Source organism: Micrasema longulum, unplaced genomic scaffold (assembly GCF_059751315.1).
Source record: "Micrasema longulum isolate JH-2025_06_02 unplaced genomic scaffold, ASM5975131v1 h1tg000234l, whole genome shotgun sequence".
Lineage (NCBI taxonomy): Eukaryota > Metazoa > Arthropoda > Insecta > Trichoptera > Brachycentridae > Micrasema > Micrasema longulum.
The window spans coordinates 415,630-441,042 of record NW_028277439.1 but is presented as its reverse complement, the minus strand read 5'-3'; the positions used below and the strand labels follow the sequence as shown (position 1 = coordinate 441,042).

The 25,413-nt window shown below is 30.6% G+C and overlaps 2 protein-coding genes and 2 long non-coding RNA genes across 5 annotated transcripts in view; 1 reads left to right on the top strand and 3 right to left on the bottom strand.

Moving 5' to 3' along the window:
* Positions 1-25,108, top strand: part of Ddr (discoidin domain-containing receptor 2) — a 633,418-nt gene extending 608,310 nt beyond the window's left edge. The window contains exons 11-17 of the mRNA XM_088243797.1: positions 2,426-2,633; positions 11,893-12,408; positions 13,508-13,641; positions 14,238-14,360; positions 14,719-14,828; positions 15,347-15,607; positions 16,194-25,108. Coding sequence (XP_088099923.1) covers positions 2,426-2,633; positions 11,893-12,408; positions 13,508-13,641; positions 14,238-14,360; positions 14,719-14,828; positions 15,347-15,607; positions 16,194-16,635 — 1,794 coding nt within the window. The 3' untranslated portion in view covers positions 16,636-25,108. The remainder of the gene's footprint in view (positions 1-2,425; positions 2,634-11,892; positions 12,409-13,507; positions 13,642-14,237; positions 14,361-14,718; positions 14,829-15,346; positions 15,608-16,193) is intronic.
* Positions 5,453-7,350, bottom strand: LOC148283470 (uncharacterized). Its single transcript, XR_015825583.1, has 3 exons — positions 7,228-7,350; positions 6,293-6,437; positions 5,453-6,070 (listed from the first exon to the last, which is right to left on the bottom strand). It is a non-coding gene; the product is annotated as an uncharacterized LOC148283470 (long non-coding RNA).
* Positions 14,678-25,413, bottom strand: part of LOC148283467 (uncharacterized) — a 31,389-nt gene continuing 20,653 nt past the window's right edge. For both annotated transcript variants that reach the window (XR_015825584.1, XR_015825585.1), the window contains 2 exons: positions 15,681-15,755; positions 14,678-14,815 (listed from right to left, as the gene is read on the bottom strand). This is a non-coding gene — a long non-coding RNA (uncharacterized LOC148283467). The remainder of the gene's footprint in view (positions 14,816-15,680; positions 15,756-25,413) is intronic.
* Positions 23,408-24,868, bottom strand: LOC148283469 (methylosome protein WDR77-like). The gene has a single exon (XM_088243800.1). The coding sequence runs from the start codon at positions 24,866-24,868 to the stop codon at positions 23,846-23,848; it is 1,023 nt and encodes a 340-aa protein (XP_088099926.1). The 3' UTR covers positions 23,408-23,845.

Sequence of the window (25,413 nt, the reverse complement as noted above, 5' to 3'; positions counted from 1 at the left end):
AGTTTTTTCTTCATAAATTTTCCTCCACTCATTTAATTTATGTTTTGAAAGGGACCACCTTACATGGCTTATTGGGACTTCATCAAAGTTCGGCCTCACTTTTTTGACTGTAGCAGCCTTGGCTAGCTCATATGCTCTCACATTTCCGATTTCTCCAACATGAGCTCTAACCCAGCAGAATCGAACATATATGCCTTGTGTGCTGAGAGCATAGTGAAGTTTTTGAATGTTGCTTATAATGGCATTCGTGGAGTAAACAGATTTGGCTCTATTTGGTATTCCACACTACTGCTGAAGATTCCTGAGCCATGATGTTTTTTTACGCCATGAACTCAGTCTACCCTCTATTAGAAGGGCATACTTTTCTTCACGGAATATATATGCAAAGCTTACGTTATTACTTTTTTTGACAGTGGTTAACGGTTCTCTGTTTTTTTTCATTGCGCTTTCGTTTGATTTTGATATTAGACATCACAATTCCCCTGTCTGCCCGCAGTAGTACATAATGCATGGGTGGTAATAACTCCCTTTGCGATGGAATCAAGACTGTCGACAGATATTTGAACATACGTACTCACAATATTGTTGATATATTTATAAACAATGTTTAAAACTTAATAGATTGATTTTGAACGCAAAAATAAAGGTACAGCTTGTAATATTCGTGCATTTGAAAAAGTATTCTAACTGAATTCCAAAGAATGGCTTTAATCCCATATCCCAGAATACGTACAAATTTTATCCCAAAACTCAGTCCCTCTGCTTTTTAACCTATCTTCACGTTCGTTTGAATTTGTTAGGTACATATTCCCGAGTTCAGGCCTGGTTAGAACAGATGAAAGCGCTACCTTTATCAGTCGCCTATTTATTATTAACCTGGCAATTTCGCGTTAGGCCCTTCCCTACCCCATAAAGTCCCTAAAATATAGCGCGAGGCCCCTCAAAGAAATAGCTCTGGCTGAATGCATTATTTTGTCGGAAGAAAGGACCGAGTCGAATGCTAAAAGCTTTAATCGTCTTATAGATTCTGTGACAAGAAAGGTAATTACAAACAATTTAAAACTGGCAGCGAAAACATTAAATTCTGATGTCTTAAACTAGATTTAACAAAGGTAATGTTGGGAATACTTATTAGCGTACGAACGAAAGATAAGGTTTTATTTGTTAATTAAACCTGAGTAGGGGGTAATGAATTACGAAAAATTATATATTTTTACAATACGTGTTTTTTATTTTTTATATTTTTACAATGAAGTCAAAACATCATCCAAAAGCAACAAAAATAAAAAACAAACATTAAACAATCATACAAATTTGAAATTTTAAAAGGGTCTTTTTTTATAGACGTAATTTGATTTTTTTTTTTCAATTTTTATGGCCGTCGCCACATTTTTATATGATTTTAGCCTGAAACAAAAAAAACGTAATTTTTACAAATGTTAAGGAAAAGCGAAATAATATTACGGAGAACAAAACGTATAGAACAGAGAAATCAGATAAAACCTTATTATATTAATTGAAATACATAAACATAATATTAAATATCAAAATAAAAGTAGCGATGCAGTGTGTTAATTTTATTTTATTTCATCAAATTCTAAACAATTCAATAGTTACAAAAAGTCAATTTTGGTAGGTAATATTTGTGTAAAAAATAACTGCATGTTTGAAACTATTACTGTAATATATTTATTTAAATTCTACTAAATATTAAAAATACATAATCAGTAGGTTTACCAGGGGACACTGCATATTATTGTAAAAATTATATTTCATTGTTCAGATACTTAAATTACGGGTTTTATGTAAAATTGTATTTTTGATAAAAGGTGTAAATAAATAAATAAAAAATAAAATATGATATATTACATATTATATCACTAGAGAAACCTGTTCTAAGGAGGGCTGGAGGAGATATAATATATACTTAAATATAATATCGTGAGCATACAAGAAAAACTGTCAAAATCAGAATTCTCGTTTGTTGGCAAATCAAGATTGAAGTTTTTACAAAGTCACAAATTAATAGTTTCGCTATTTAGTACTTTTGACTTAAAGTTTTTTTAGTTTTACATACGAGTAGACAAAGGATTAGCAATGTATTATGTTAGTATGGAAGTGGTTTGATTTCGACAATATTTTCTGTAGCAGATGTTCGTAGGCTAATAATTAGATCAATATAAAATTATTAATTGAACATCCAGCACTAAAACTTGGTCAAATAATCTGAAAATTGCAAAAAAATACTTATAAAGTTTTCCTTGTATATGTTTTATGCAATGTGTAAATAAATATATGGAAATAACGTACCAAATGTTTGTCCTGGTTATGAACTGACATTCATTATTTACATGGGATTCCACTGGCATTTAATGTTGTGGAATAAATAATGATATGGTAGATTTACGCCTTTTTTCATTTTCAGGTCTTTGCCGAAGCAAGCGTTTTGTTCTCGGTTGGGGGAAAGGTCTTTCCTGGGGAGCCAATCACCTATAGCTACGTTGAGGACCGAATATTCGAGACATCCAGAAATGTCTCCATCAAGCTTCACCACAGAGTGGGCAGATTTGTGAAGCTGCAACTTTCATTCGCTTCGCGGTGGATAATGATAAGCGAAGTGGTTTTCGATTCAGGTATGAAACGTAACACGATCAATTTTCCATTTTTCATTTACTGAATTAGTTATTTTTCTGTGCCTAGACGAATGTTTTTGACTCGATTGCTGCTCTTAAGTAAAAATCGAGTGCAGATAAGTCCGCCTCTTTGTGTAGTGGTTGACATGTTCACGTATTTTATTTATTTATTTATTTTATTTAAATCTTAAAGTAGGGCACACATATCATACATATTGTTATATGTGTTCTAATAATAACATTGCAAATATATTTAATTTATAAATTGTTTATCACATATGTCTTGACCATTATTTTAAATTTTGATATGTTTTTTTCTTCATAAATATTTTTTTCAATTTCGTAATACTTTTTAATTGCTTTAAATAAAATTGAATTTTGTGACTTTGCCTTTTTCCTAATGGAAGTCTAATTTTGTTCTTTTCTCTAGTATTGTGATCGTGTTCATGCTAGTTCCGATCATTTTTTTTCCAAAATTCTGTTTTTTTATTAGAGTTTATAATTTTATGAACAAATATCATTGTATTGTAAAATATTCTTTGTTTATATGTTAATAATTTCATTTCATTTACCATCGACTTTACCGTCGTATATCTGTTTTTTTTTAAAAATGATTCTAAAGGCTTTATTTTGTAATACAGTTAGTTTATCTATGTTTTCTTTGTTTGATAAAAATAAAATGCTACTACAGTAGTTAACGTGTGGTTCAATAATTGCTTTGTAAATAGTTTTGCAGGAGTCCTTATCAATAAATCTTCTGATCCTTCCCAAAATTGATTTTTTTTTTGCAATCTTATTTATTACCATCTTAGCGTTTTGGTGAAATGTAAGTTTTGAATCCAACATTACACCTAAATATTTAATTTCAGTGACTTTATTAAGTTTTTCATTTTCTATTACAATTGATGGTGTAATTTCTATTCTTTTGTTTCCTATATTCTTATATTTAGTTTTGTTAACATTTAATTTTAATTTATTATTTTTTAGCCACAGTGATACACTATTAAGATCATGATTTAGTCTGTCCATAATTGTTTTATAATTTTCTCCCGATATATATATTAAGGCATCGTCTGCAAAGAGTCTTATTTTTGAATATTTTAATGTATCATTCTTAAGGTCCTGGGTTCGATTCCTGCCAGAGCCGATAAAAAAATATTTTAAAGATTATTAGAAGTGCATTATTTCATTGTTCCTTGACTGGCGCCTGAAGCGTAAGGCTTATCACCTTACCTTCATGTAACAGATGATCTAACTAAGCTGCATTTGGTTTACCAACACAGTGTCTAAAATGAGTATCCTCGAATTGTTGGTAGCATATGCATGCTCGTTGAATGCAGCCCTTGTGTAAATATACAAACCTAGTAACCATGTGTTCGTTTTCGTGTCAATACTTTTTAAAATATGTTTCTCTAGGCGCGTCTATGTATTGTACGTCAATGGTTACATATCTTTAAATTTTATTTGTTTATCTAACTTTTTATTTTTACGTCTTTTACAACATTTTCTTTATTTCACAGCATATTATGTTTGTTTATATTTTTCTGTACCGACTATCATATAATTATAATTTACCAGAAGGCGCGTAGAAACAAGTTTGCATACATTACACCGTGTCCAAAAATTGCCAAATGTCCCCCGTGGGGGGCGTGACTTGTGCAATTTTCGTATTTTTTTCGAACCGTTTTCGCGAGAATTTAAAAGTATAAATTTAATCAGTTAATTTTTTTCCCTTAACACTATTTCATACACTCTTATTAATTTAAATTTGCAAAAAAACGTTTCGTTTCCCTCTTGGTCCCACGATACTACGAGGTTTATTTATTATAATTAATGTATTTATTTATTTATTTACGGTTCCATGAACCTTTTACATAATTACAATGAAAAAATACAACAAAAAATAGCATAATATTAAAAAAGAACAAAAACATCGAGGAAAGTATACAATGGTAAACAGTATTTTTATATAAAAAATATAAAAAATTACATCTGTAACAAATATAAATATTTACCTATGTAAAAAAAGGTAAATTACAGAAAATAGCCGTTTTAAAAAAGAGGAAGAGAAAAAAAGAAAAGAGAAAAAAAAAGAAAAAGAAAGTGCTTTAAAGAGAAAAGTTTACTTCATGGTTAATATAAATATTAATTCTAAACAATAATAAATTTAAAAAATAATTATACACACAAGAGTAAAAAGAGTTAAAACAAAACTGAAGAACTCATCTTCATTTAAATTTTTAATTGTTAATTCTTTTTCAAAACACAAGACTTGATCATCAGCGGCGTGGTATAAAATAAATTTAAATCATCACTGTATTGATTTGCAAGTCGTTGCATGCGAATAAATGGTGAATTGAATAAATAATTAGTACCATGATGATGACTGTAAAACAAAAAATTATGTCTTTTTGGTTTATGTGGAATACGAAAGTTTATAAAAGTTAACAGTTCGAGGCAATCTATTCTATTATTTAATAATTTATAAATAAACAACAGGTCATTTATTGTCCTCTTGCTTGACAGTAATGATAAATTAAAATCAGTCATCGGGGATTTGTAATTTATTTCTGACACAGGTAGACCTCATTTAAATTGAATATATCTTTCAAACTTTCTTTATACTCGTTCAAGATCATATGAGTTACAGTAATAAGCGGGACTCCAAATTGCAGATGCATACTCTAGCTGTGATCTTACAAAAGAACCAAATAAAATTACGATTGTTTCAAAGTTTTGAAAGTGCTGAGTGTTACGAATAACAAAACCTAGCATTTGCATAGCCTTATTAAAGATAATTTCATAGTGATGTGAGAAATTTATCATAGTATCAAAAGTAACACCTAGGTCTTTAATAGAATGGACTTGTTCAATGGCTACATTATTAATCAAATATTTTGAGACAACGGGTTTTCTGGATCGATTAAAGGAGATATGGTAGCATTTTTTAACATTTAAAAACAGTTAATTGAGTTCGCACCATTCAGTTAGCTTTGTGTATATTTATTTGCAGTATATTAACATCGTTTAAGTCTTTGATAATTCTAAAAAGTTTTAAGTCATCAGCATAAAGAACATAATTGACATCATGGAAAAAAGACAATAAATCATTTATGTACAGTACAAAAAGAAGTGGCCCTAAGTGAGATCCTTGTGGTATACCCGATGTTACAGTAAATTCATATGATGAATAACCATTTAATTTACAAAAAGTTTACGATTACAAAGATAACATTTCAACCAATTCAAAAATTTTCCTTCAAATCCAAGAGATTTTAATTTTGTAGATAAAATTTTATGATTAACTTTGTATGTTTTTTTACATTATATAATTATGTTTTTTACATTATATAAATATATTCATTGTGCATTTATTTGTCATCGTAGAGGGTTTGATTTTTCTTCGGATGATTCTGAATCTGATGCAATAGGATCATCTGTAAAAATACAGTATTTATAATGTACAAAAAGGTTACCCAAGACTTCACATGTACCTATGTTTTTATCAATTATAAAAAAATAGTGCAGAAAGCAACGTGTTTATTTATTGCATACATTATGAATAACGCCATTTAACAAACTCAAAATACACACTTTAAAAAAATAGATATATTCAAAAACGATTTTCCTAAAATATTTATCAAATTTAAGTCCAGTACCTTCCGTATATTTATTTAAATCCATTACAAAGTTTTTTGCGATTACGAATGCAATATTATTTAACAAAACGTTTTTACAAGCCGCGATCTCTGCTCTTTTATGTATCTTTTGTTTGTTGGTGCAGTAATTTGGTTTTCTCTTTAACTAAAATCAAAATAAATATTTCTATTCAAATATTTCACGTGGGTTACATAGATAGTGGCTCAACTCAAAAAACTTATTTTTACAGAAGAACACGCTTACGCGCAAAAACAAAGGCACAACTGAATGTTTACTCATTTGTGCTACTTTAAATGTTTATATATATAAAATAAAAAAATGCACTACAACAGGCCAGGAGGCCAAATTACAGCACAGAATACCCAGGCTTGAGAAAAATCACATTTGATTCTTTGAGTTCTCACGGGGAATCGAACCCGAAACCTTCCGTGCGCGAGTCGAACGTCTTAACCACTACACACGGAGGCCGCTACCTATTTTAGAAACAAAGATGGCATAATGATCATCGTGACACTATTATGTTTTAAATTTGAGTAAAAAAATCCATTTTAAAATTCTCATTTTTGCTTTTTAGGCCATATAAATATTTTAAAGAATTTTGCAGTTAATTATGCGCGTAGAATTAAGGATAGTCTAATTCTATAATTATGCGGATATGAATTATATATTTCTCCATAAAACGACAATTTCGGACATGTGCCACTATTATCGCTCAATTGTGAAATGTATAGATATTTTAAAACATTATTTTAAACCAGTAACAATTTTATAAATAGTAAAGTAAACGAAAATAACAATATGGTATTTCTTTCAATTTCGTTGATTCACTTTTTCGTAACAACCAAATTAAATTCCTAATTTCCAAAAAAAAAAATATATTTATTTGCTGTCAATTTTTTTTATGCAACCAATTAATATTTCAATTGAATTTAACCTTCCTGGTTTTCTTTTTACGCCTTTTGGCTATTTTTCTTCTTGCGGGCATTATTAATTACGAATTGTTATGAATAATCACTATTTGACAGAAACGAAAAACGCTAATTTTGTTTTAATTCTTAATGGCTAATCAAAATTATGTCGGTTAAGTAGGCATTTTAAATATCTGAATAAATTGATAGGGTAATGGTGTTCTACTCTAGTAGGTACCTACAGGTAAATATTTGTAAATAATTTGCGTTTTTATATATAATTACTAACAAATATGTACATACTTATATACTTATTATATTCACTACATATTACGATAGATGGTATAGATTTGTGACTTATGTCATCAAAATGCCAATTTTTATCTCAACTTGGTACACCAAAGTATTATTTACGTTTTGAAAAACATACGATGCTGCTAACATTGCGTATCCAGTAGGGGAGCTGAGGGTAACGCCGTACACCTAACTTCTTTTTTTTCGGGCGTCATTTTCTTGAAATGTATTCAGTACAAGACTAACTTTCAAGTACCAATTTACCCTTAATTAAGTTATGTTTTATGTGACAAAGCTTATTTATATGCGACTACCATGGAATCCTAAAAAGTAAAGAATTTGAAAAAGTGGGGAATATGGATTTACCCGACACCTGCGTTTTATTTCGTACTTCGTTCGTCTAATTTCATACATTCTTTCAGGGCCCAAAAAAGCACGATGAAAGGTATTTTTAAAAATAATAAAACGACTCAACAATCAAACCTTTATTATAGTTTTAACATAGTATGTAGGTACATTCATTTGCAAAATTCACATAAATAATTTTCCACAAAAGTCTCACCACTATATAAAGCATGTGCCTAATTTCCACATGACACATATGTGTCATAATTTTCTTTGCTCACCAAACCCTTCGCATATTACCCACATTATCTTCTTTTGACATTATGTTTTTTTTCTCTACATTGGCAACTCGAAAATAAACTTTGAGTTTTTGCTCTTAAAAAGAGCAATGAGGTCAAGTGGCGTTATCTTGGTGTAATACGAATAGTTGTGGCGGTTAATTCCGTCCACTGTACGGTTAACCGAAAACGTATATTGATCTTCAACGTCATTTAGCAAAGCAAAAACATACGCAACTAAATATCACATCGGCGATAAAATTATGGTTAATATACTTATAAAATTAAGCTCATTACCGTCACTATCTAATTTCTCAAATATTTGTTATTATTTTCTGATGTTAAAGTATTGTAACAGCGAGTGTGAAATCACATCACATTTGATGACACCGCTAGCAAGGGTAAGAGACTATACTAAACGAACGAGTATGACATATACAAGAATACGAAACATGCTTTCTTTCAACTTAAAACTGCTGTACGAAATTGGCCGCTGTACGGAATACCGTAATAAGGGTAATACCTTCCGCTCCCCTTTCAATTTAAACACTACCACGAAGCTAGAACGAAATGTTTTTATCACAAAATATAACTATAGTTTATTTGTTTATTGTATTTAAACACATATTTATTATTACTCCTTCCAAAAACCTGATAAATACATTATCAACGTTGCATGTGGAAAGTAAAAAATCAAATAATTACGGTTTATTCTCCTTAGTAGCAGTACCACGAATCCTCAGTTTTGCTAGCAAAAATCCTAGTCTGGATTATTCAAATTACAAGTTGTTTTTCACTTTGTGACCGACGGTTATAAACAAATTACTTATTTTTTTATTTTATTGAAATAAACGGCACTTAGTGCCTTTTACATATTAGTTACAAATACAATTAAATATACATACATGTAAACATAGTTATAAGTAATACAGAGCATTTAAAACAATATTATTAATTTAGAAAGTCTAAGAAATATAAACTATATAAAAGAATAAAATATTACCAGTTATAGAATTATCGATAAAAAAAGATAATTTGGTATTAGAGATACTTTGAACCAGTTAAAAAAATAACCAAGAAGTAAATTTTGAATAACATTAAAAATATATATATATATTTATATATATATGTATTATTATTGAAAACTAATATTTAGGTAAATAGTATATGTTTATGTTTAAAAGTATATAATGATGTAAAAAAATGATAAAGAGAAATATTTTTTACTTATAAATTAATTAAGAAAAGAAACGAAAAAAGAAAAAAAAACACTAATAAAGAAGTTTAAAACAAATTTTTAACAAAAGTAACAAATAGTTACCTAGAACTATTACCAATAAAATAAAGAAGAAGAGCCGTTCTATATGTAATAAATTTCATGTGAAATGAGTCACCAATGTCCTGGTACTTATTGCCTAGAGAGTGAAGTCTATTGATGACTGCGTTTTTACCATATGATGTCGAAGTATTGTTGCCACAGTATTGGTAGGTTTGCCGAGTTGTCCTTTTCGGTACATTAAAACTAATTAGTGATAAAAGTGCAGGGGTGTCAAACATGGAATGGATTATTTTATATAAATTTAATAAATCAGTTATAATTCTCCTGTCACTTAGTCTTAATAATTTCAAAATAAACAGTAACAAATCATAATTTAAAAATTCAATACTAACACCTAATTTAAAATTTATAAATCGTAAAAACTTATTTTGGACCTTTTCAATACAATATTGGTGCCTAGAATAATGAGGAGCCCAGATTGTAGAGTTGTACTCCAAAATGCTTCTTACAAGTGACGTGTACATTATTTTAAGTGCACCAATATCTTTGAAATATTTAGTGGTTCTGATAATGAAACCCAACATTCTTAGAGATCTATTACTAATGCTATTAATGTGACCAATAAATGATAATTTGGTATCGAAAATAACACCTAAATCACGTATTTCGGAAACGGATACAAGTTCAGAATTGCCAATAGAATAATTAAACATTATTGGAAACTTAGTCCTGTGAAATCTCATGATTTGGCATTTCTTAACATTTAGTTGGAGTTTATTTGTTGAGCACCACGAAAATAGTTTATTTAAGTTATGTTGGATAGTAATACAATCATCAATAGTGTTAATTACTCTAAAAATTTTCATGTCGTCAGCAAACAACAAAACTTCGACACCATTAAATATGTCAACAATATCGTTGATAAAAATGTTAAAAAGTATCGGACCCAAATGGGATCCTTGCGGGACTCCACTAGTCGCCTCAATGGTACTGGATGTGGTGTCGCAAATTTTTACTGCCAATGATCTACCACTTAGGTAACTCTGAAACCATTTTAAAATCGATCCACAGAAACCCAACTTGGATAACTTATCGATCATGATTCTATGGTTCACCTTATCAAACGCTTTAGAGAAATCTGTATACACTGAATCCACTTGTTTACGTAAATTAAAAGAGTTCATAATAACATTTTCATATATAATAAGATTAGTCAGTGTTGATTTTGAAGGCATAAAACCGTGTTGATTTGGAATTATTATTTGATTGACAATTGAAGACATTTTTTGCAAAATTATTTTTTCGAAGAGCTTTGGTATTGCAGATTGTATACAAATCGGTCTATAATTTGTGACATCACATTTATCCCCACTTTTATGTATAGGTGTTAAGAAAGCAGACTTCCAATACTGGGGGAAATGTCCTTCACATAGCGACTTATTGTAGATTATATACAAGGGATATGCAAGGAAGTCAACACACTTTTTTAACAGTATTGTAGGTATTTTGTCAGGACCATAACTACACTTAGAAACTAGTTTTTGAATACTGTTTCTTATGTCAATCATCTCAATTTGAATATGAGATAATTGTATATTTATATTACTGCTTAAGTTGGTTACATAGTTAGTATTGTTGGTATTATTATTAGTTGTATCATCATAGACACTCTTGAAGAAGTCACTAAATAGATTAACTATATCTGTTAAGTTACTACCAGTTTTTACGGAATAATACATAAAATTAGGTAAATTTGTACTGTCATTTTTGAGGGATTTTGAATAATCAAAAAATTTTTTAACATTATTTTTTAAAAAATCCTCGATAGTTTTTATGTAATTGTTGTAACAACTTAGGTATAGCCATGGTATAGTATCATCATCATTCCCTTTCCGCACCTAATAATGCATAGGACACTGCATTGGTACACCAATCGCAGCGTATCTTGATCACTTTTGTTATATGAAGATAAGGAGATCGGTCTTTTTCTCTTGCAATATTATTCTTAAAATTTTCTTTATATTTATTTTTTTTTTCCTTTTTTGTTTTTTCATATTTATGTATTTATTTCGTTCATATTTTTGGCTGCTTATGTGTATTTACCTACTTGTTACTATTGTTATAGTTATGCAATTTTATAATTTTTGTTATGTTTTTATAGATGTATTTTTTTTCTCCATATTTATGTTCAATATATGCTAAAGGCAATTTATGCCGTTTATTTAAAATAAATAAATAAATATCAACCATGTCGGGAATCGAACCCGAGACCTCTTGCATGGTAGGCAAATGCGCTGACCATTACACCACTACGCTGACTGTATATTAAAAATGGTACAGTAAAATGATTATTTTAATATCATTCTCAAATTCTCATCAAATGCGTTTGTTATAACAAAACTAATTAACTGGCACCACCATTCCGCTACAAATATGTCCTTCGCATAAAATGTTGTTTAAAAGCATTAGGTATTCAATTATTGATTTTTCCACAGATATTGCTCATGGAAATTTCACAATAGAGGCAGGACTTCCACCTCCATCATCTCCACCTGGAACAGATGCCACGGGGAAACCCAATCTTCCCATATCAACCGTGAAACAGCTAGATCCAGTGCTGATCAATTCAATCGTGGTGACTCTGGCGGTAGTCATTCTCGCAATAGTGATCATTATTGTTATAGTGCTGCGCTACCGGCGAAGGAAGTGCTTTGCCAGTCCCCTTGCCTCAAAGGCCACAATACCTCCCTCTGTCGAGAAAAACAAGATCTCGTATAGAATGGATGAAATAAACGATTATACGAGAGACTCTCGTTGTGGAAATTCCGGAGACATGTCCACGCTGCCAGTTCCTCTCATCAAGAAGAACAAGATCGACTACGGATTGGACATGAAGATGGACGAGTACCGCGAGCCTTACAGAACGATTCAGCATGAACCTTATTACACCTACAGTTCAGTGGTTTTGGAGATGACGGACATGGGAGACGATTCCAACGGGTGCATGTCTGGTAAGTTCCTTTATTGTGATAAGGTAGGGCTATATTAGGATCTAGGACTGGACAGGACAGTCCCGAAGATGCCCACTTAGGCGAAAGCGCTTGTTAATTAAATAAAACAAAGTAAAACTTAAGCAAAGTAAATTTATTGATATTTTTATCAAAAGTATGAAATATTTTCTACAAAAAACATCAATGATATTTAAAGTGTTATCGTTTCCAAATCTTTTTTTTATTATTTTAATCAATATACATTTTCCACTTTTAACATTTCAATTATTTTTTTATATATTTTTACGAGTAACTAAAATCCCACCAAGACATTTTCGTTCTGCTTGTTATTGAAGATTTATATTAAAACTTAACATTTATAATATTACCTAAATTTACAAAAACAATGAATTTACAGATATAATTAACAGTCGAAAAGATCACATGAAAGAAAATGTATAAAAAATTAAAATATTTACACGTAAGCTAGTTTAATAACTGTTCACATATTATAAACTTTTGATCTAGTACCACTTTCTTATTTTGCTATTGTTACATTGTGAGTTAAATTTAAGTTCTTTTGGCAATAAATTATAAATACTAAGTACAAAATAATAAGGATTTCTAAAACCATACTTATTACATATTTTTACTACTAAACCATCATTATACGTGGAGCATGTATTATGGTTATGTATGGGAGGAATTTTAAAATGATTACTACTAAATTGTTCTAAAATTATACAAAGCCACAGTAATCCTCGAACTGGCAGAGTTTTAAGTGTTTTGTATAGGAGAACTTTATCACTTCTTTGTCTGTAAATCTCTGCTGGTACAATTCTTTTAACTATAGAGTACTGTAGACCCTGGATCATTTTAATATTAGTTTTAGTTGTGTCCCCACGACTTTATGCCATATTTTATGATTTTACTGAGGAAAAATAAATATTTTTAGAGTGCTTTTAGGCAAAATAAAAGATAATATTAAAAGTACTCACAAGAGTCCAAAATCGATCATAAAGTTTAAATATTTTGTCAAAGTATTGAATTTTCCAGCCGATGTATAATATTTTAATTACTGGTATTTTGTATATAAAAGTGGGTTATAATTATTATGCAGATGGAGCTACGTATGACTATGCAGTACCAGATATTGGAGCTGCTCCTCTGCTTCCTCTGGTTCCACCACCACCTCCTGCCCCATCTTCAGATAGAGAAAGCCAATACTCTGGCAGATCACGCTCCATCACCAAGGTAATCTATTTATTACTTTATACCACATGACACCAAATAGACATAATATTTCATTAAAAAAACAAACAATAAACTGTACTAAGTACTCCCAATGAAAAATCAAATTTAGCCAGGTCATTTTGCCTGCATTATTCTTAAAAATATTGCTGAAATATCTCACGAGCCTGAGCATTTTCCATGCATCTCTATCAATCAGTGATAACATAATTATTAGCATTGCAAGTATAAATTTATAATAGCAAAAGTATCCAAAAATTCTTGTAAATTTTATGTTATAGTTTTGACAATTATTTAGCATTCAAAATTTATATAAGTAATAGACTTGAAAGGCGGAAATAATTAAATCCATCCTGAAAGATCTCGAAAAGTGAAAACTTCCGACACTCTAAATAAGCCCACTCTATCTTGGCTTTGGCTTGTCTGATATTTTTGGTAAATCAATAAGAGAAACAACAAATTTAAAATATGTTAATTTAAATTACTGCGGATCAATCATTATTAATAATATGGGTATATTTAAATTTATTAACTAAAATTATACCTTTTACGTTCATTTAATATTGATCACAAGTCAGCATTTTGTCATTTGTTTTCAGTCGCCAAATCAACCTGAAATTTTGGCCTCTCTCAAGCGAAGGTTGGAGCAAACTAAGGTACCAGAATTTCCTCGTCACCGTCTTCGAATGTTGTCCAAACTTTCTGAGGGAGCTTTTGGAAAGGTATTTACCCTTTTATTATTTTAGAAAGCATTTTTTTAAATAAAAATTTCAGTGGGATGTATAAAAAAAATTTAAATTAATGCCGGTTCTAGTGGTCTCACTTAATTTTAATAGTATCTACATCATTATCCTAGTTTTTTAGTCTGTATATATTTGATTCCTCAATTGTTTTTGTTTTTAACCACCAAAGTATCCCAGTTTTGGAGGGCAATTGTACAGTTCATTAGTCCAGAATATTTAACTTAGTATTAATAGTACCTATAAATGTGTAGTCATTCAAAATATAATAAATAATTTATTAAATAATAAATACTCTCAATTGTGTCAATGAAATTAACAAAACGTGTTTATTTTACAGGTTTATGTAGCAGAAGCAGATGGCATACCAGAATATGGATCTAATGTTTTCGTAGAAAAACGTTTGGTTGCTGTCAAATTCCTTACCCAAGATGCATCTGAAAAACAGAAGTATGCTATAAACCATATATTTGTATTTTATATTATTATACTTTTAGTAGAATAATATTGACATGCACATTCATCTGTGTTTTGGATATAGAATTACGTGTCTTCAGAGCATTTAGGATAAATAATGAAACAAATCTATGTAACTTACTTTTTGCTTTAAATAGAAAGCGGGAGATTGAGTTGTCGCACTGAAGAGCGTAAAATGAACACAAAATTCACTTCAGAAAGACGAGTTATTTAAATCTATGTATGCATGTATGCAGGTATACTACCTACTACTTGATATTTTGAAAATCCTAAACATAATTTTACTAAAAAATTCAGAAAATGTAAGAAACTATAATAATATGTATGTAAACTGCTCTATTTCGCTGCTCTATCTGCTGATATTTTGTTTTTGCCTTTGTGAAGAACGGTACATTTTTCAGCATTTAGCGAGATAAGCCAGTTTTTGGTCCATTCATTGGTGTGCTCCGAATCCTGGAGTATCATTATCATTGGCTTACATACATTTTCAGGGAGCAGTTTTCTCGTGATCTGCGGATCTTGGCCGCTCTAGAAGATGAGAGGTTAGCACGCGTACTGGGGGCTTGTCGGTGTGGGGATCCCACTGAACCTATGGCAGTAGTGCTGGAGTACTTGAAACCTGGAGACCTTCACCAATTCTTACTCTCCCATCACCTGGATCTCTCCACGCTCCTTTATTTGGCCGAACAGATCGCTGCTGGCATGAAGTATCTAGAATCGCTTAACTTCGTTCACAGGGATCTTGCAACCAGGTTCGTATTTTCTTTGTTCAATAACAATTGCTACAATTGACCGACTAATTAAATATCCATATATTTTACTTACTCTAATTTGTTTCTGCATAAGTTCAGTGTATGCATGTGTAATTATGGCGGCATATTGTGATGTAACTTCTCATGTCTGAAAAAAGTTGGTCATGAAAAGATATGCGATTGGTTAGGTACCGATTTGAGGCTAGTTATTGAAAATAAATCATGTTTTTGAGTATGCATAAATGTATTTATCATAATATATTTTTTGTTAATAATTTGGTTTTATAACATCATTCATTATTCTATATTTGTACATACATTTATGTAAACCTACATTTTAACAAATATAACTACTCAGGTAATGTTATAGCTAAAAGTTTGTTTACTTAACCAAGCCCAAACCCAAATGAAAAACATCAAATTTTGATACAAATATACACATATTATATTTTACTTTATAGAAAATTGAAGATAACTTTTAACTTCCCAATGTTATCGGGGCCATAGTATTTTGAAACACAAGTATTTATTTTAAAATTAAAATAACGTATTTATTTTTAAATCAAAATAACGTATTTATTTACAGAAATTGTCTAATAGGACAAGCATACCAAATAAAGATATCAGATTTGGGTGCAGACTGTGAGCTCTATGCAGCAGATTACTTCAAGGTGGACGGTAACCTACCTCTTCCTATACGCTGGATGTCCTGGGAGTCTGTTTTCCTAGGAAAATACACAACTAAGACAGATGTATGGGCCTTTGCTGTCACCCTAGATGAAATCCTCACCTCATGCAGATCCCTACCTTACGACTACATGTGCGATCGCGATGTTCTCGAGAACCTTGGCAACCTCAGGCAGAATGAGAGACTCTTCAAACCACTAGGACGCTCTGCATTGTGCCCTAAAGACATATATGAACTCATGTGCGAATGCTGGAGACGCGATCAGAGAGAACGACCTCCATTTAGTGAGATCCTTCTCTTCCTTCAGAGGAAAATCCTCAATATGAAATCCAAAGCGTGACAGTGTGATAGCGATAATGGTCACTTTATCTGGGACAGAATAAAGAACCATAAATCGGTTTATGTGTAGGACCAATATCATTGCGGCTTTATGTAACGGGTGTACAGGTTGTTGAAATTGTGTGCATATGGAACTTTCTATTAATGTGTAAGTAGTATACCCATCATAAACAGGGTAAGGCTGAAAAGTTATATACTTTTGTATAAATATATACATAGGCACATTATTTGTATTTCTTGCTCTGTTTTATTATGGTTTTTAGACATATTAACTTGTAAACTTTATATCCTCAAAGAAACGAAGTTCGTTAAACCAAAAAAGGACAATCACAAGGATGTTTATTCACTTGCTTTTTAATAATGAACTTTTTATTGAGGAAAGTTTGAAGGATCAGGATGAATAAATGTTGTATAATATTAGCCACAACTTGCAAGTATACTTATGTTGTTCACAAAATGTGGAAACAATCATGTAATAAGTTAGTTCAATTATGCATTAAATATTTAGTCTGCAAAATTGGTATAACAGTAATAAAGTAAAATTAGCATTGTAAAATATTAAATTTGTTATATCAATGAATGTACCTTTAACTAATTTAAATTTATACTATTGCCATTACATATGTTATGTTATGAACCTAATAATAAACTCCATTATTTACATACCCAGGAGCTTCATGATTAGTGTCCTTTAAATACAACAAAAATTACCATCAATATCAAAAGTATGCTTCTTTTTTTCATTTGTTTCTTTTATTTATAATTATAATCTAAATTTATTGCGACCGAGAGGAAAAACATTTTTATGAAGAAATTATGGAAGTCTGGGCAATTACAAGGCTTAGGATCTGTCATTGGCTGGTTCAAGTGGCCACTTTACACACGGTGTAACATTCACCATTCTGCCCATGTTTAAGCATTCACATTTTCTCAACTGTTGACTTTTATGAAGTAAAAGAGCTGAAACCTTTATTGATGTGAGTGAGATAAATTTGGCTGAATTATTTCACTTACTAGGCAAAGCTTAAAAACACTTCCCATTTTTATACTTCTTACACCAGTTAGTTCGATCAACAATGTTTTTAGTATGTTTAAATGCTTGAAGACAGGCTGGATTTCACTCTTTAGGGAGTTATTAAGAACTTAACTTATTGCAACAGAGGGAAAACATTTTTGAGAAGTGAATATGGAAGTCTAGGCGCTTACAGAACTTGCGACCTGTCATTGGCTGCCTATATTTAAACCTCCACATCTCCTCAACTCTTTGATTCAATTACATATGTTCCTATTGAAAGAACAATATGTTGAGTTATAATACCTATACAAGTTTTCTCTATGCAGTATGTAAAAATGTATTAAAGAAAAGAAAGCATATTTACCTAAGTTCAGAAATTAAATTAACATTACTGAAGCATTTTTTTTATTCACCCATTACTATATTCTTTAACTGGGTCTTTAATTTTTAAAATTATATTTTCTGTACTCAACCCATATACTTTTCCTATTGCCATTTTAGTTTCATTTCAGTGAAGTAATTAATAAACTCTTGCTTGTATTTTTCATTTAAATATAACTGTTGTAAAATAACTTCATTACTTATTTAGGAATTATAAAACATTGTAAGACAAATGTAATACCTTAAGATTTGCACCGAACATTCATATATTCGGTCAGCGTCAGCATTTATTTATTTAATTTTAAAATGCGGGTTCAAGAAACAATTTTATTTTTCAATATTAAAGTTATGGGTAACATAAACTTTAACACACGTACAAAGTATTCATAAATGAGCATATTTTACATGTTGTAACATATAATTTAATAGATTCATTACAGGTGCGAAGACCATGCATTTTAGGTTGTGGATAATGGTCTACATTTCTTTCTTTCTTTAACGGACTTTTGTCATTATTAGACATGACGCAACTCAGAAAAATGCTGTTGTGTAAGATTATTAAATGCTTTAATTACATTGCAACTATGAAGAACAGAACGCATTTTATATGGTTTTATTTGTAATTACAATCTAATCGAGTAAATAAATAGACAATTAGTTGTATTTTTAAGAATTTTTTCCCATTTTTAAAGCACATACATAATAACACTGAAGTCCGGTATTATAGTTGTGGCAATGAGTTACACAGAAATATGAACTAAGGAATTTATGTTTTTCTCACATAAATGTTTGCATGTGCATCGTGTTTTTCTAATCATTATTTCCAATGGTTGCAATATTTGCTAAATATAAAATTCCAGCTAGTAAGGGAGTAACGAGTCTATTTATAATATGTCAGCGATATTTTGCTACATTTATCACCATATACTAAATAAATATTAAATTATTTTACATAACCAGTAAAATGACAACTCACACAGAAAATGATCATGTACAAAAATATTGATATTTATTTAAAAAATTTACCCTGCAGAAGAGTTTTTTTTTTATCTTTAAAAATAACAGTCAACTGCGTATTTATCAAAACGCAACGCGTACTACCAAACATTACTGGTATTAATTGTTTCCACATGAAACAAATGCATTGTATAAATTATTATGTCAGAAAGAAGTCACTGTATCAATGTACTAATTTGTTGACGGTGCCTTTTATAACAACATAATATACTATAACAGGCAATGGAATGATACTAACAAATGGGGTAATGTGGAGCAACCGTGTTAAATGTATATATACATATATAATAAACCTACGAGACAATATTAATTCATAACTTATTGTATTTTAATAATTACTCTTACTGAATGCTGGCTTATATGCACAGTGGCATATACATGTCGAGCACCAATTTAGAGTATAAATATCCCGTTTCTGTAAGTGATAAAAATCTCTATTTTTTTCTAACTTTATGTTGAAGCCTTGCTTTCTGGCTATATCTACCTACATAAATACATTATGTATTTGAAAAAGAAATGTATAAATGTTATCTGCTTTATTCTTGTAATACATTCATATGGTTACAGGGATCAAAAACAACATAACACAGCTTCCATAATAAGGTTTCACAAAGTTGTATTACATACTTATTTGATACGTACATCCCATACTAAAATAATATTTTTTTAAGAACCCTGAACTTTGTTCTAAGACTTTAGGATGTTACCAAATCAGTATAGTTGAGTATGAAAACAGATATTTGCTTTAATTATGATAAATTTCTATACAAAAAACCTTTATTTTAAAAATGACTATGATAATAAATATTGGGTTAAATTTTTTTTTTTTAATTTTGACAATACCTTTGTCACAACATTGTGGTTTGAATTTGGGATGTAATATTAAATACGTTTTATTTTCCCTATCTTAGCTTCTAGGAATTTGAAGATAGATAATCATAAAACTGCCTTCTATTGTTGATAAATTAATTATATTTACATTTTTTTAACTATAATCGAATAACTATTGTGATATCTGTTTATGTTGTCATAAATTAAATAAATTATTGTTCAATTACAGAAATATTTATTGAGTGAAGTTAGAAGTGTATATGTTTAACGGTAAGATTTTAGTAAGAATTTCTACTTCTTGGCAGAAAATTTAGTTAAATCTTATCAACCAACAACATTTTACCAAATTGTAAGACTTTTGTAAATAATAATATTTTTATGCATTTATGTAGTATCTATTTTCTTCAACAATGTAAATACAATACATGTGTCACATTAAGCGACAAATCAACTACAAAATTATAAATAGTTATTGTAAAACGTCGGTTAATTAATTATTAAGGATCACAATCTAATTTGTATTCACAAGAAAAATGTAACATTTTGCGCAATGGTCAGGTTTTTATCATATTTTACCACAGCCTTTTGTCATAGTTATGACCAAGTTTTGATAAGTTTTAGATTTAAATTTGCACCCCACCTAAATCTTTTGAAGTAAATATTAACAGTCGACCGATTTAATTTAATCTTAAGCTGTAAAAAAAGTAATGTAACAAAGATATAGATGTTTATTCGTAATTTATAGAATTAAATTCTAAACTCACTTAAGGATCATAAATATATAAGTAATATTAATAGCACATAGAGCCTAGTCATAGAATTAAATTTTGTATATTTCAGCAACACGGTACCTATTGGATTTTGTACTTTCCTTGTTTACTGAAACTGAAATGTTGCATTTCTTCCCCAGGAACTCATTAAAATTATAATTGAATTAAAATCAAATGTAAATACAATTTATATTTGAATGTGTATTTGTTGATATACATGTGAATATAAATGTGAATCTTCAAGCTCATTCTAGGTATTCTGGGTGCTATCTTCAAGATATTCCGGGTGCCCATCATTTATAATTGTGAGAATTTTGATCACTTCAAGCCCTCTTTTTCATAACTTGATTGTTTATCCTTTCCAAATGATAAGAAAACGGAAATGTTTATATATTTCATAATATGCATAGTTGAAAAATATGCAGATCTACATCAATTTTGTAAAGTTTTCAACACATATCGAATCATTTTTTGACTAACGATTTACAAAATACGTAGGTAAGAAAAACATAGAAAAAATAAAATATTGGTAGTATTTCTGTATGATGTAGATTATTTTCTTTCGTGTATATGAACAATTTTGTATAAATAAACCTGCTGCTTTTAAAAATGTATATTATTGTATTTATTTTCCAACATAACTCCTCTTAAGTTCAGGTTTCAGTAGTCACTGAACAAAACTATTTGTTAAGACCTACCTATTTGCTAGTATTTGGGCAATGTTGAAGTCGGTGAGAGTGTTGAAATTCTTAGAATGGTTCTACTGTCTTCAGTATTTTTTCAAGTTGATTTTACAAAGCGGTATAAAGTAAAAATTTTGAGTATTTAAGAAAATATGTCAAATTAAATTTATAGGTATAATTATTTTTTTTACAGGACACGCCTTTTTCAAATGCAATAAGTTAGTTTATTCAAAGCAAGGGTAGTTTATTTAAAATTTAGAAAGTTCTTTATTTATGGAGTATTCATTTTGTTTGTTGACACTCAGTGGTCATTTATATGAACGCAAAACACTTATAACAAACTTGTTTTAAAACCAAAATTTGTCGCAACAGGGAGGGAAAACATTTTTGAGAAGGAAATATGAATGTCTAGGCATTTACAGGGCTCATGACCTCACAATGCTGGTTTAACATACTGTGTAACATTCACCATTTTGCTTATGTTTGAACATTCACATTTCCTCAACTCTTTCATCTGTTGACTTTTGTAAAAAATTGTTTTTCGTTTTGCATCGCCTTAGTTGACCACAAAAGAGCTTAAACCTTTATCATGTTGGTGAGATTCATCTGGCTGTACCATGTACCATTTCACTAGGCAACGCCTGTTTTTTTTATTTTTTTATAGTTCTTATATCGGTTAGTTTAATCCAGTGGTCAACAAACCATAACTCACAAGCCGCATGTGGCTCTTTAATGCCACTTAAATGCGACTCACGCAGCGCAAGTTTCACTTTTAGTTTGATTTATTTCGTCTACGCCTTAAATAAGAACTTCTATGACTATTGCCTTTGGGATAATGGAAATTTGGAAAATGCTGTCATTAAATGCACGGAGAAGCTTCACATTAAACTAGATAAAATTGTTTCTATTTTAACATATGGGGTTAAAAGTCTGATCGACGTGGGGAAGCTTTTGTTTCTATTTTCGAGACAAAAATGCTTGTTCACCATTGAATCATCCATCAAAAAGCGCTTTGCGCAAAGACATTTCTAGAATATTTTTTTATTGTTCCATAACAAATCCATATTTGGTGATCAAAATTGTAAACACGATTTGGTGATCAAAATTGTAAACACGATTTGGTGATCAAAATTGTCAAAAAGATTGTTGCTAAAGCTCTTTTTCATAGCTAGTTCAATAATTTTTTACTTGAAATACAAAGTAAATACGGAGATCTTCGCTGCATAATAAGGTTCGTTGGCGTTGGAAACAGTTTAAAATGAAAAGAAATTTGCCCCTCATAAGAAATTTTCATTGTTTTACTGCTAATCTTTGGCTCTTTTCACTAAGAAATTTTCTAACCACTGGTTTAGTAAACAATATTTTAAGTATGTCCAAATGTTTGTAGACAGGACAGGCTAGATTTCCTCCCTAGGGAGTTATTTAGGCCTAAATTTGTTGCAACAGGGAGGGGAAACATTTTTGAGATGATATAAGAGTTGAGGAAATGTGGATGCTTAAACAAAAGCAGAATAGTGAACGTTACACAGTATGTAAAGTGGCCGCTTAAACCAGCAAATGAGAGATCATGATCCCTGTAAATGCCTAGACTTTCATATTTCCTTTTCAAAAATGTGTTCCCTTCCTGTTGCAACAAATTTAGATTAAAATAACTCCTTAGGGAGGAAATCCGGCCCATCTACAAACAATTGAACATATTCAAAACATTGTTGATATTCTAAAACAACCATCATGCCATTTCCCTCTGGCGTAGCCATAGAAAAAGAACACCTCGCTTCCTCTACATCCAAATATCTTCTCAGCGCACACACCGATTGACCCAACTTTTGACACAATCATCTGAAATTATTTGTTGAATTTGGAGATGGAATGTCTTTCTCGGTCGTCTTTGTTTTCCGCATCCATCAACATTCACATTGTAAATCTTTAAGCCATTATTTTGCTGCCCATTCACTCTACGTCTCCTGTGCGTCTCCTGTGCAGCATTCCTTTCTTAATTTTGTAGATAGTGCTTATCTCAGTGCACTACATACTACTTTATAAAAAAGGACTTTTAAAAACAGAAAAAATACACGGTTTACGTATGACAATTTATCAATATCACGTTACCTTAAATATGTTTATAATTCTAAACTGAAATTAAAGACAATTTTCTTTATGCAAACTCAATAATAAGCTACCATAAAAACAATTTAATTGTTTTGAATTATGACAAAGCAGTAATTGTGAAATAAGACATAAACAAAAATAGTAATTAAAATCACAATGACTAGATATATTAAAAAGTAATTATTACAACTAACTATATACAACTAAAAACAAAAGTATCATATAGAGATCAGGAATGTATAATAGGAGTTATGATTATTATCAGTCACATTGATTGTTCAATAAAATTGATTGTGAGATAATTCTCCAGCAATTGGAGCAAACACTGAATAATACAATGCGCAATTTGCAGATTCACAATAAATGTTAGAGCACAATAATATTTGTCTTCGTGTCATTGACACATTACTTGGATTCCTTAATTATATGTTTCAAGACCTTGTTATCCCACCCGCAAGAATACAGAACATTTTTGTCAGTTTTGTTCCAAGCTAACCCTCTAACGTAGTCCGTGTGTTTTGAGTCTTGATAAACCAATTTAAGATCTCCACTTGTAGGTTCATACACATTTACTGTGTGTGATTCTCCACAAACAGCTACAATGTTGGATTCTTGGGAAAATTTCAATTTTTCAATGGGATATCCGCTGTTAGCGCTAAAGAGAATTGATTCTTCAATTGCGCTACGCCTATCATTAACAATTAATTCACCATTATCATATCCAACTGCAAATGTGTGATCGGACAACCAACACACGCTCCGAGCAGCGCAAGTGGGTCCGGTGTAAACATTAGCTTCCTCGCCACTAGCGCTCGTGTTCCACAGCGCAACAGATCCATCTAAACTACTGGATAAGAAGATGTTATGGGATGTAGGATGCCACGCAACATCGGTAACAATGTATGTATGCGCAGGGCTATATGATATGGTTGGAATCATATTAACCAAGTCCCAGACTTTGATGCAGTTATCAGCTCCGCCAGTGAGAGCGATCTCTTCGCCCGAGGTGACGTCGACTGCCATAATTGCTTCATCGTGATCGGAACAGCCTGAAGCAAATGACCACAGCTGTTGCTTAGTCCCATCATCTAATTTGTGACAGTTTATTCCTTTGGCCCAAATGCGGAGATCACCTTTATCATCAGCTATTATTATTTTTGAGGAGTCACTCAAGAAGCGCCCGTCAGTTACAGTGTTTTCCATTGGAATATTGAGAATGCTTTCTTCAACATTCGAAACGAAATGCTGAGGAGAATCCGCAAAATTCACCATGCCTCCCCAATATCTGCCATTTAGATCGGAGGCTCCAACTATCGTAGAGCCTTCCGAATGTATGTCAATAAAATTCAACATGTGGTATGAATTTTTTGCTGGATGAGCCTTATACAAGCGGGCATTTAAGTTCGGAGGATGTAAATCAAAAGACATCTTGGAAGTAAGTGGATTTCCAATGAAACGGTAGGTAATAAAATTTGTTTTGATACAATCACAACACTGAGAATTATAATAGTTTGTGTTTTACTTAATTCTTTGTACTTTATTAGACATATTTCTTCTGCTCTGCTCAATGACACAAACAGAAAATAGGAAGAAATCCACAAATGTCACAAATGACAACATAACATAACACAGACGAACAAATGCATAGACAGTCACCACAGATAATGTACCTAAACTAAACAGACACTTAGTTACATTTTTCAATGAAGCATAGAGCATGGAGCACAGGAAAATTAATACTGCCTGACCCAAGGCTTGGGCACTGGAAACAAAATGGCTTTCGAAACCAAAAATGTATTTTATATATTCTGTTTTGAGAATCATTTGCACATCATCAAATATTGAACAAATTAACATAATACTGATAATAGAATTGAGCAATTCATTTTTAAAAAAGCGTTTGTAATTATTACAAATATTAAATACCTATTTTTTTTTGGCACGCAGCATGAAAATTCTCAATTACCAAGCGC

Coding starts and splice junctions, on each gene's coding strand:
- LOC148283469 (XM_088243800.1), bottom strand. CDS start 24,868: ATGTCTTTTGATTTACATCCTCCGAACTTAAATGCCCGCTTGTATAAG.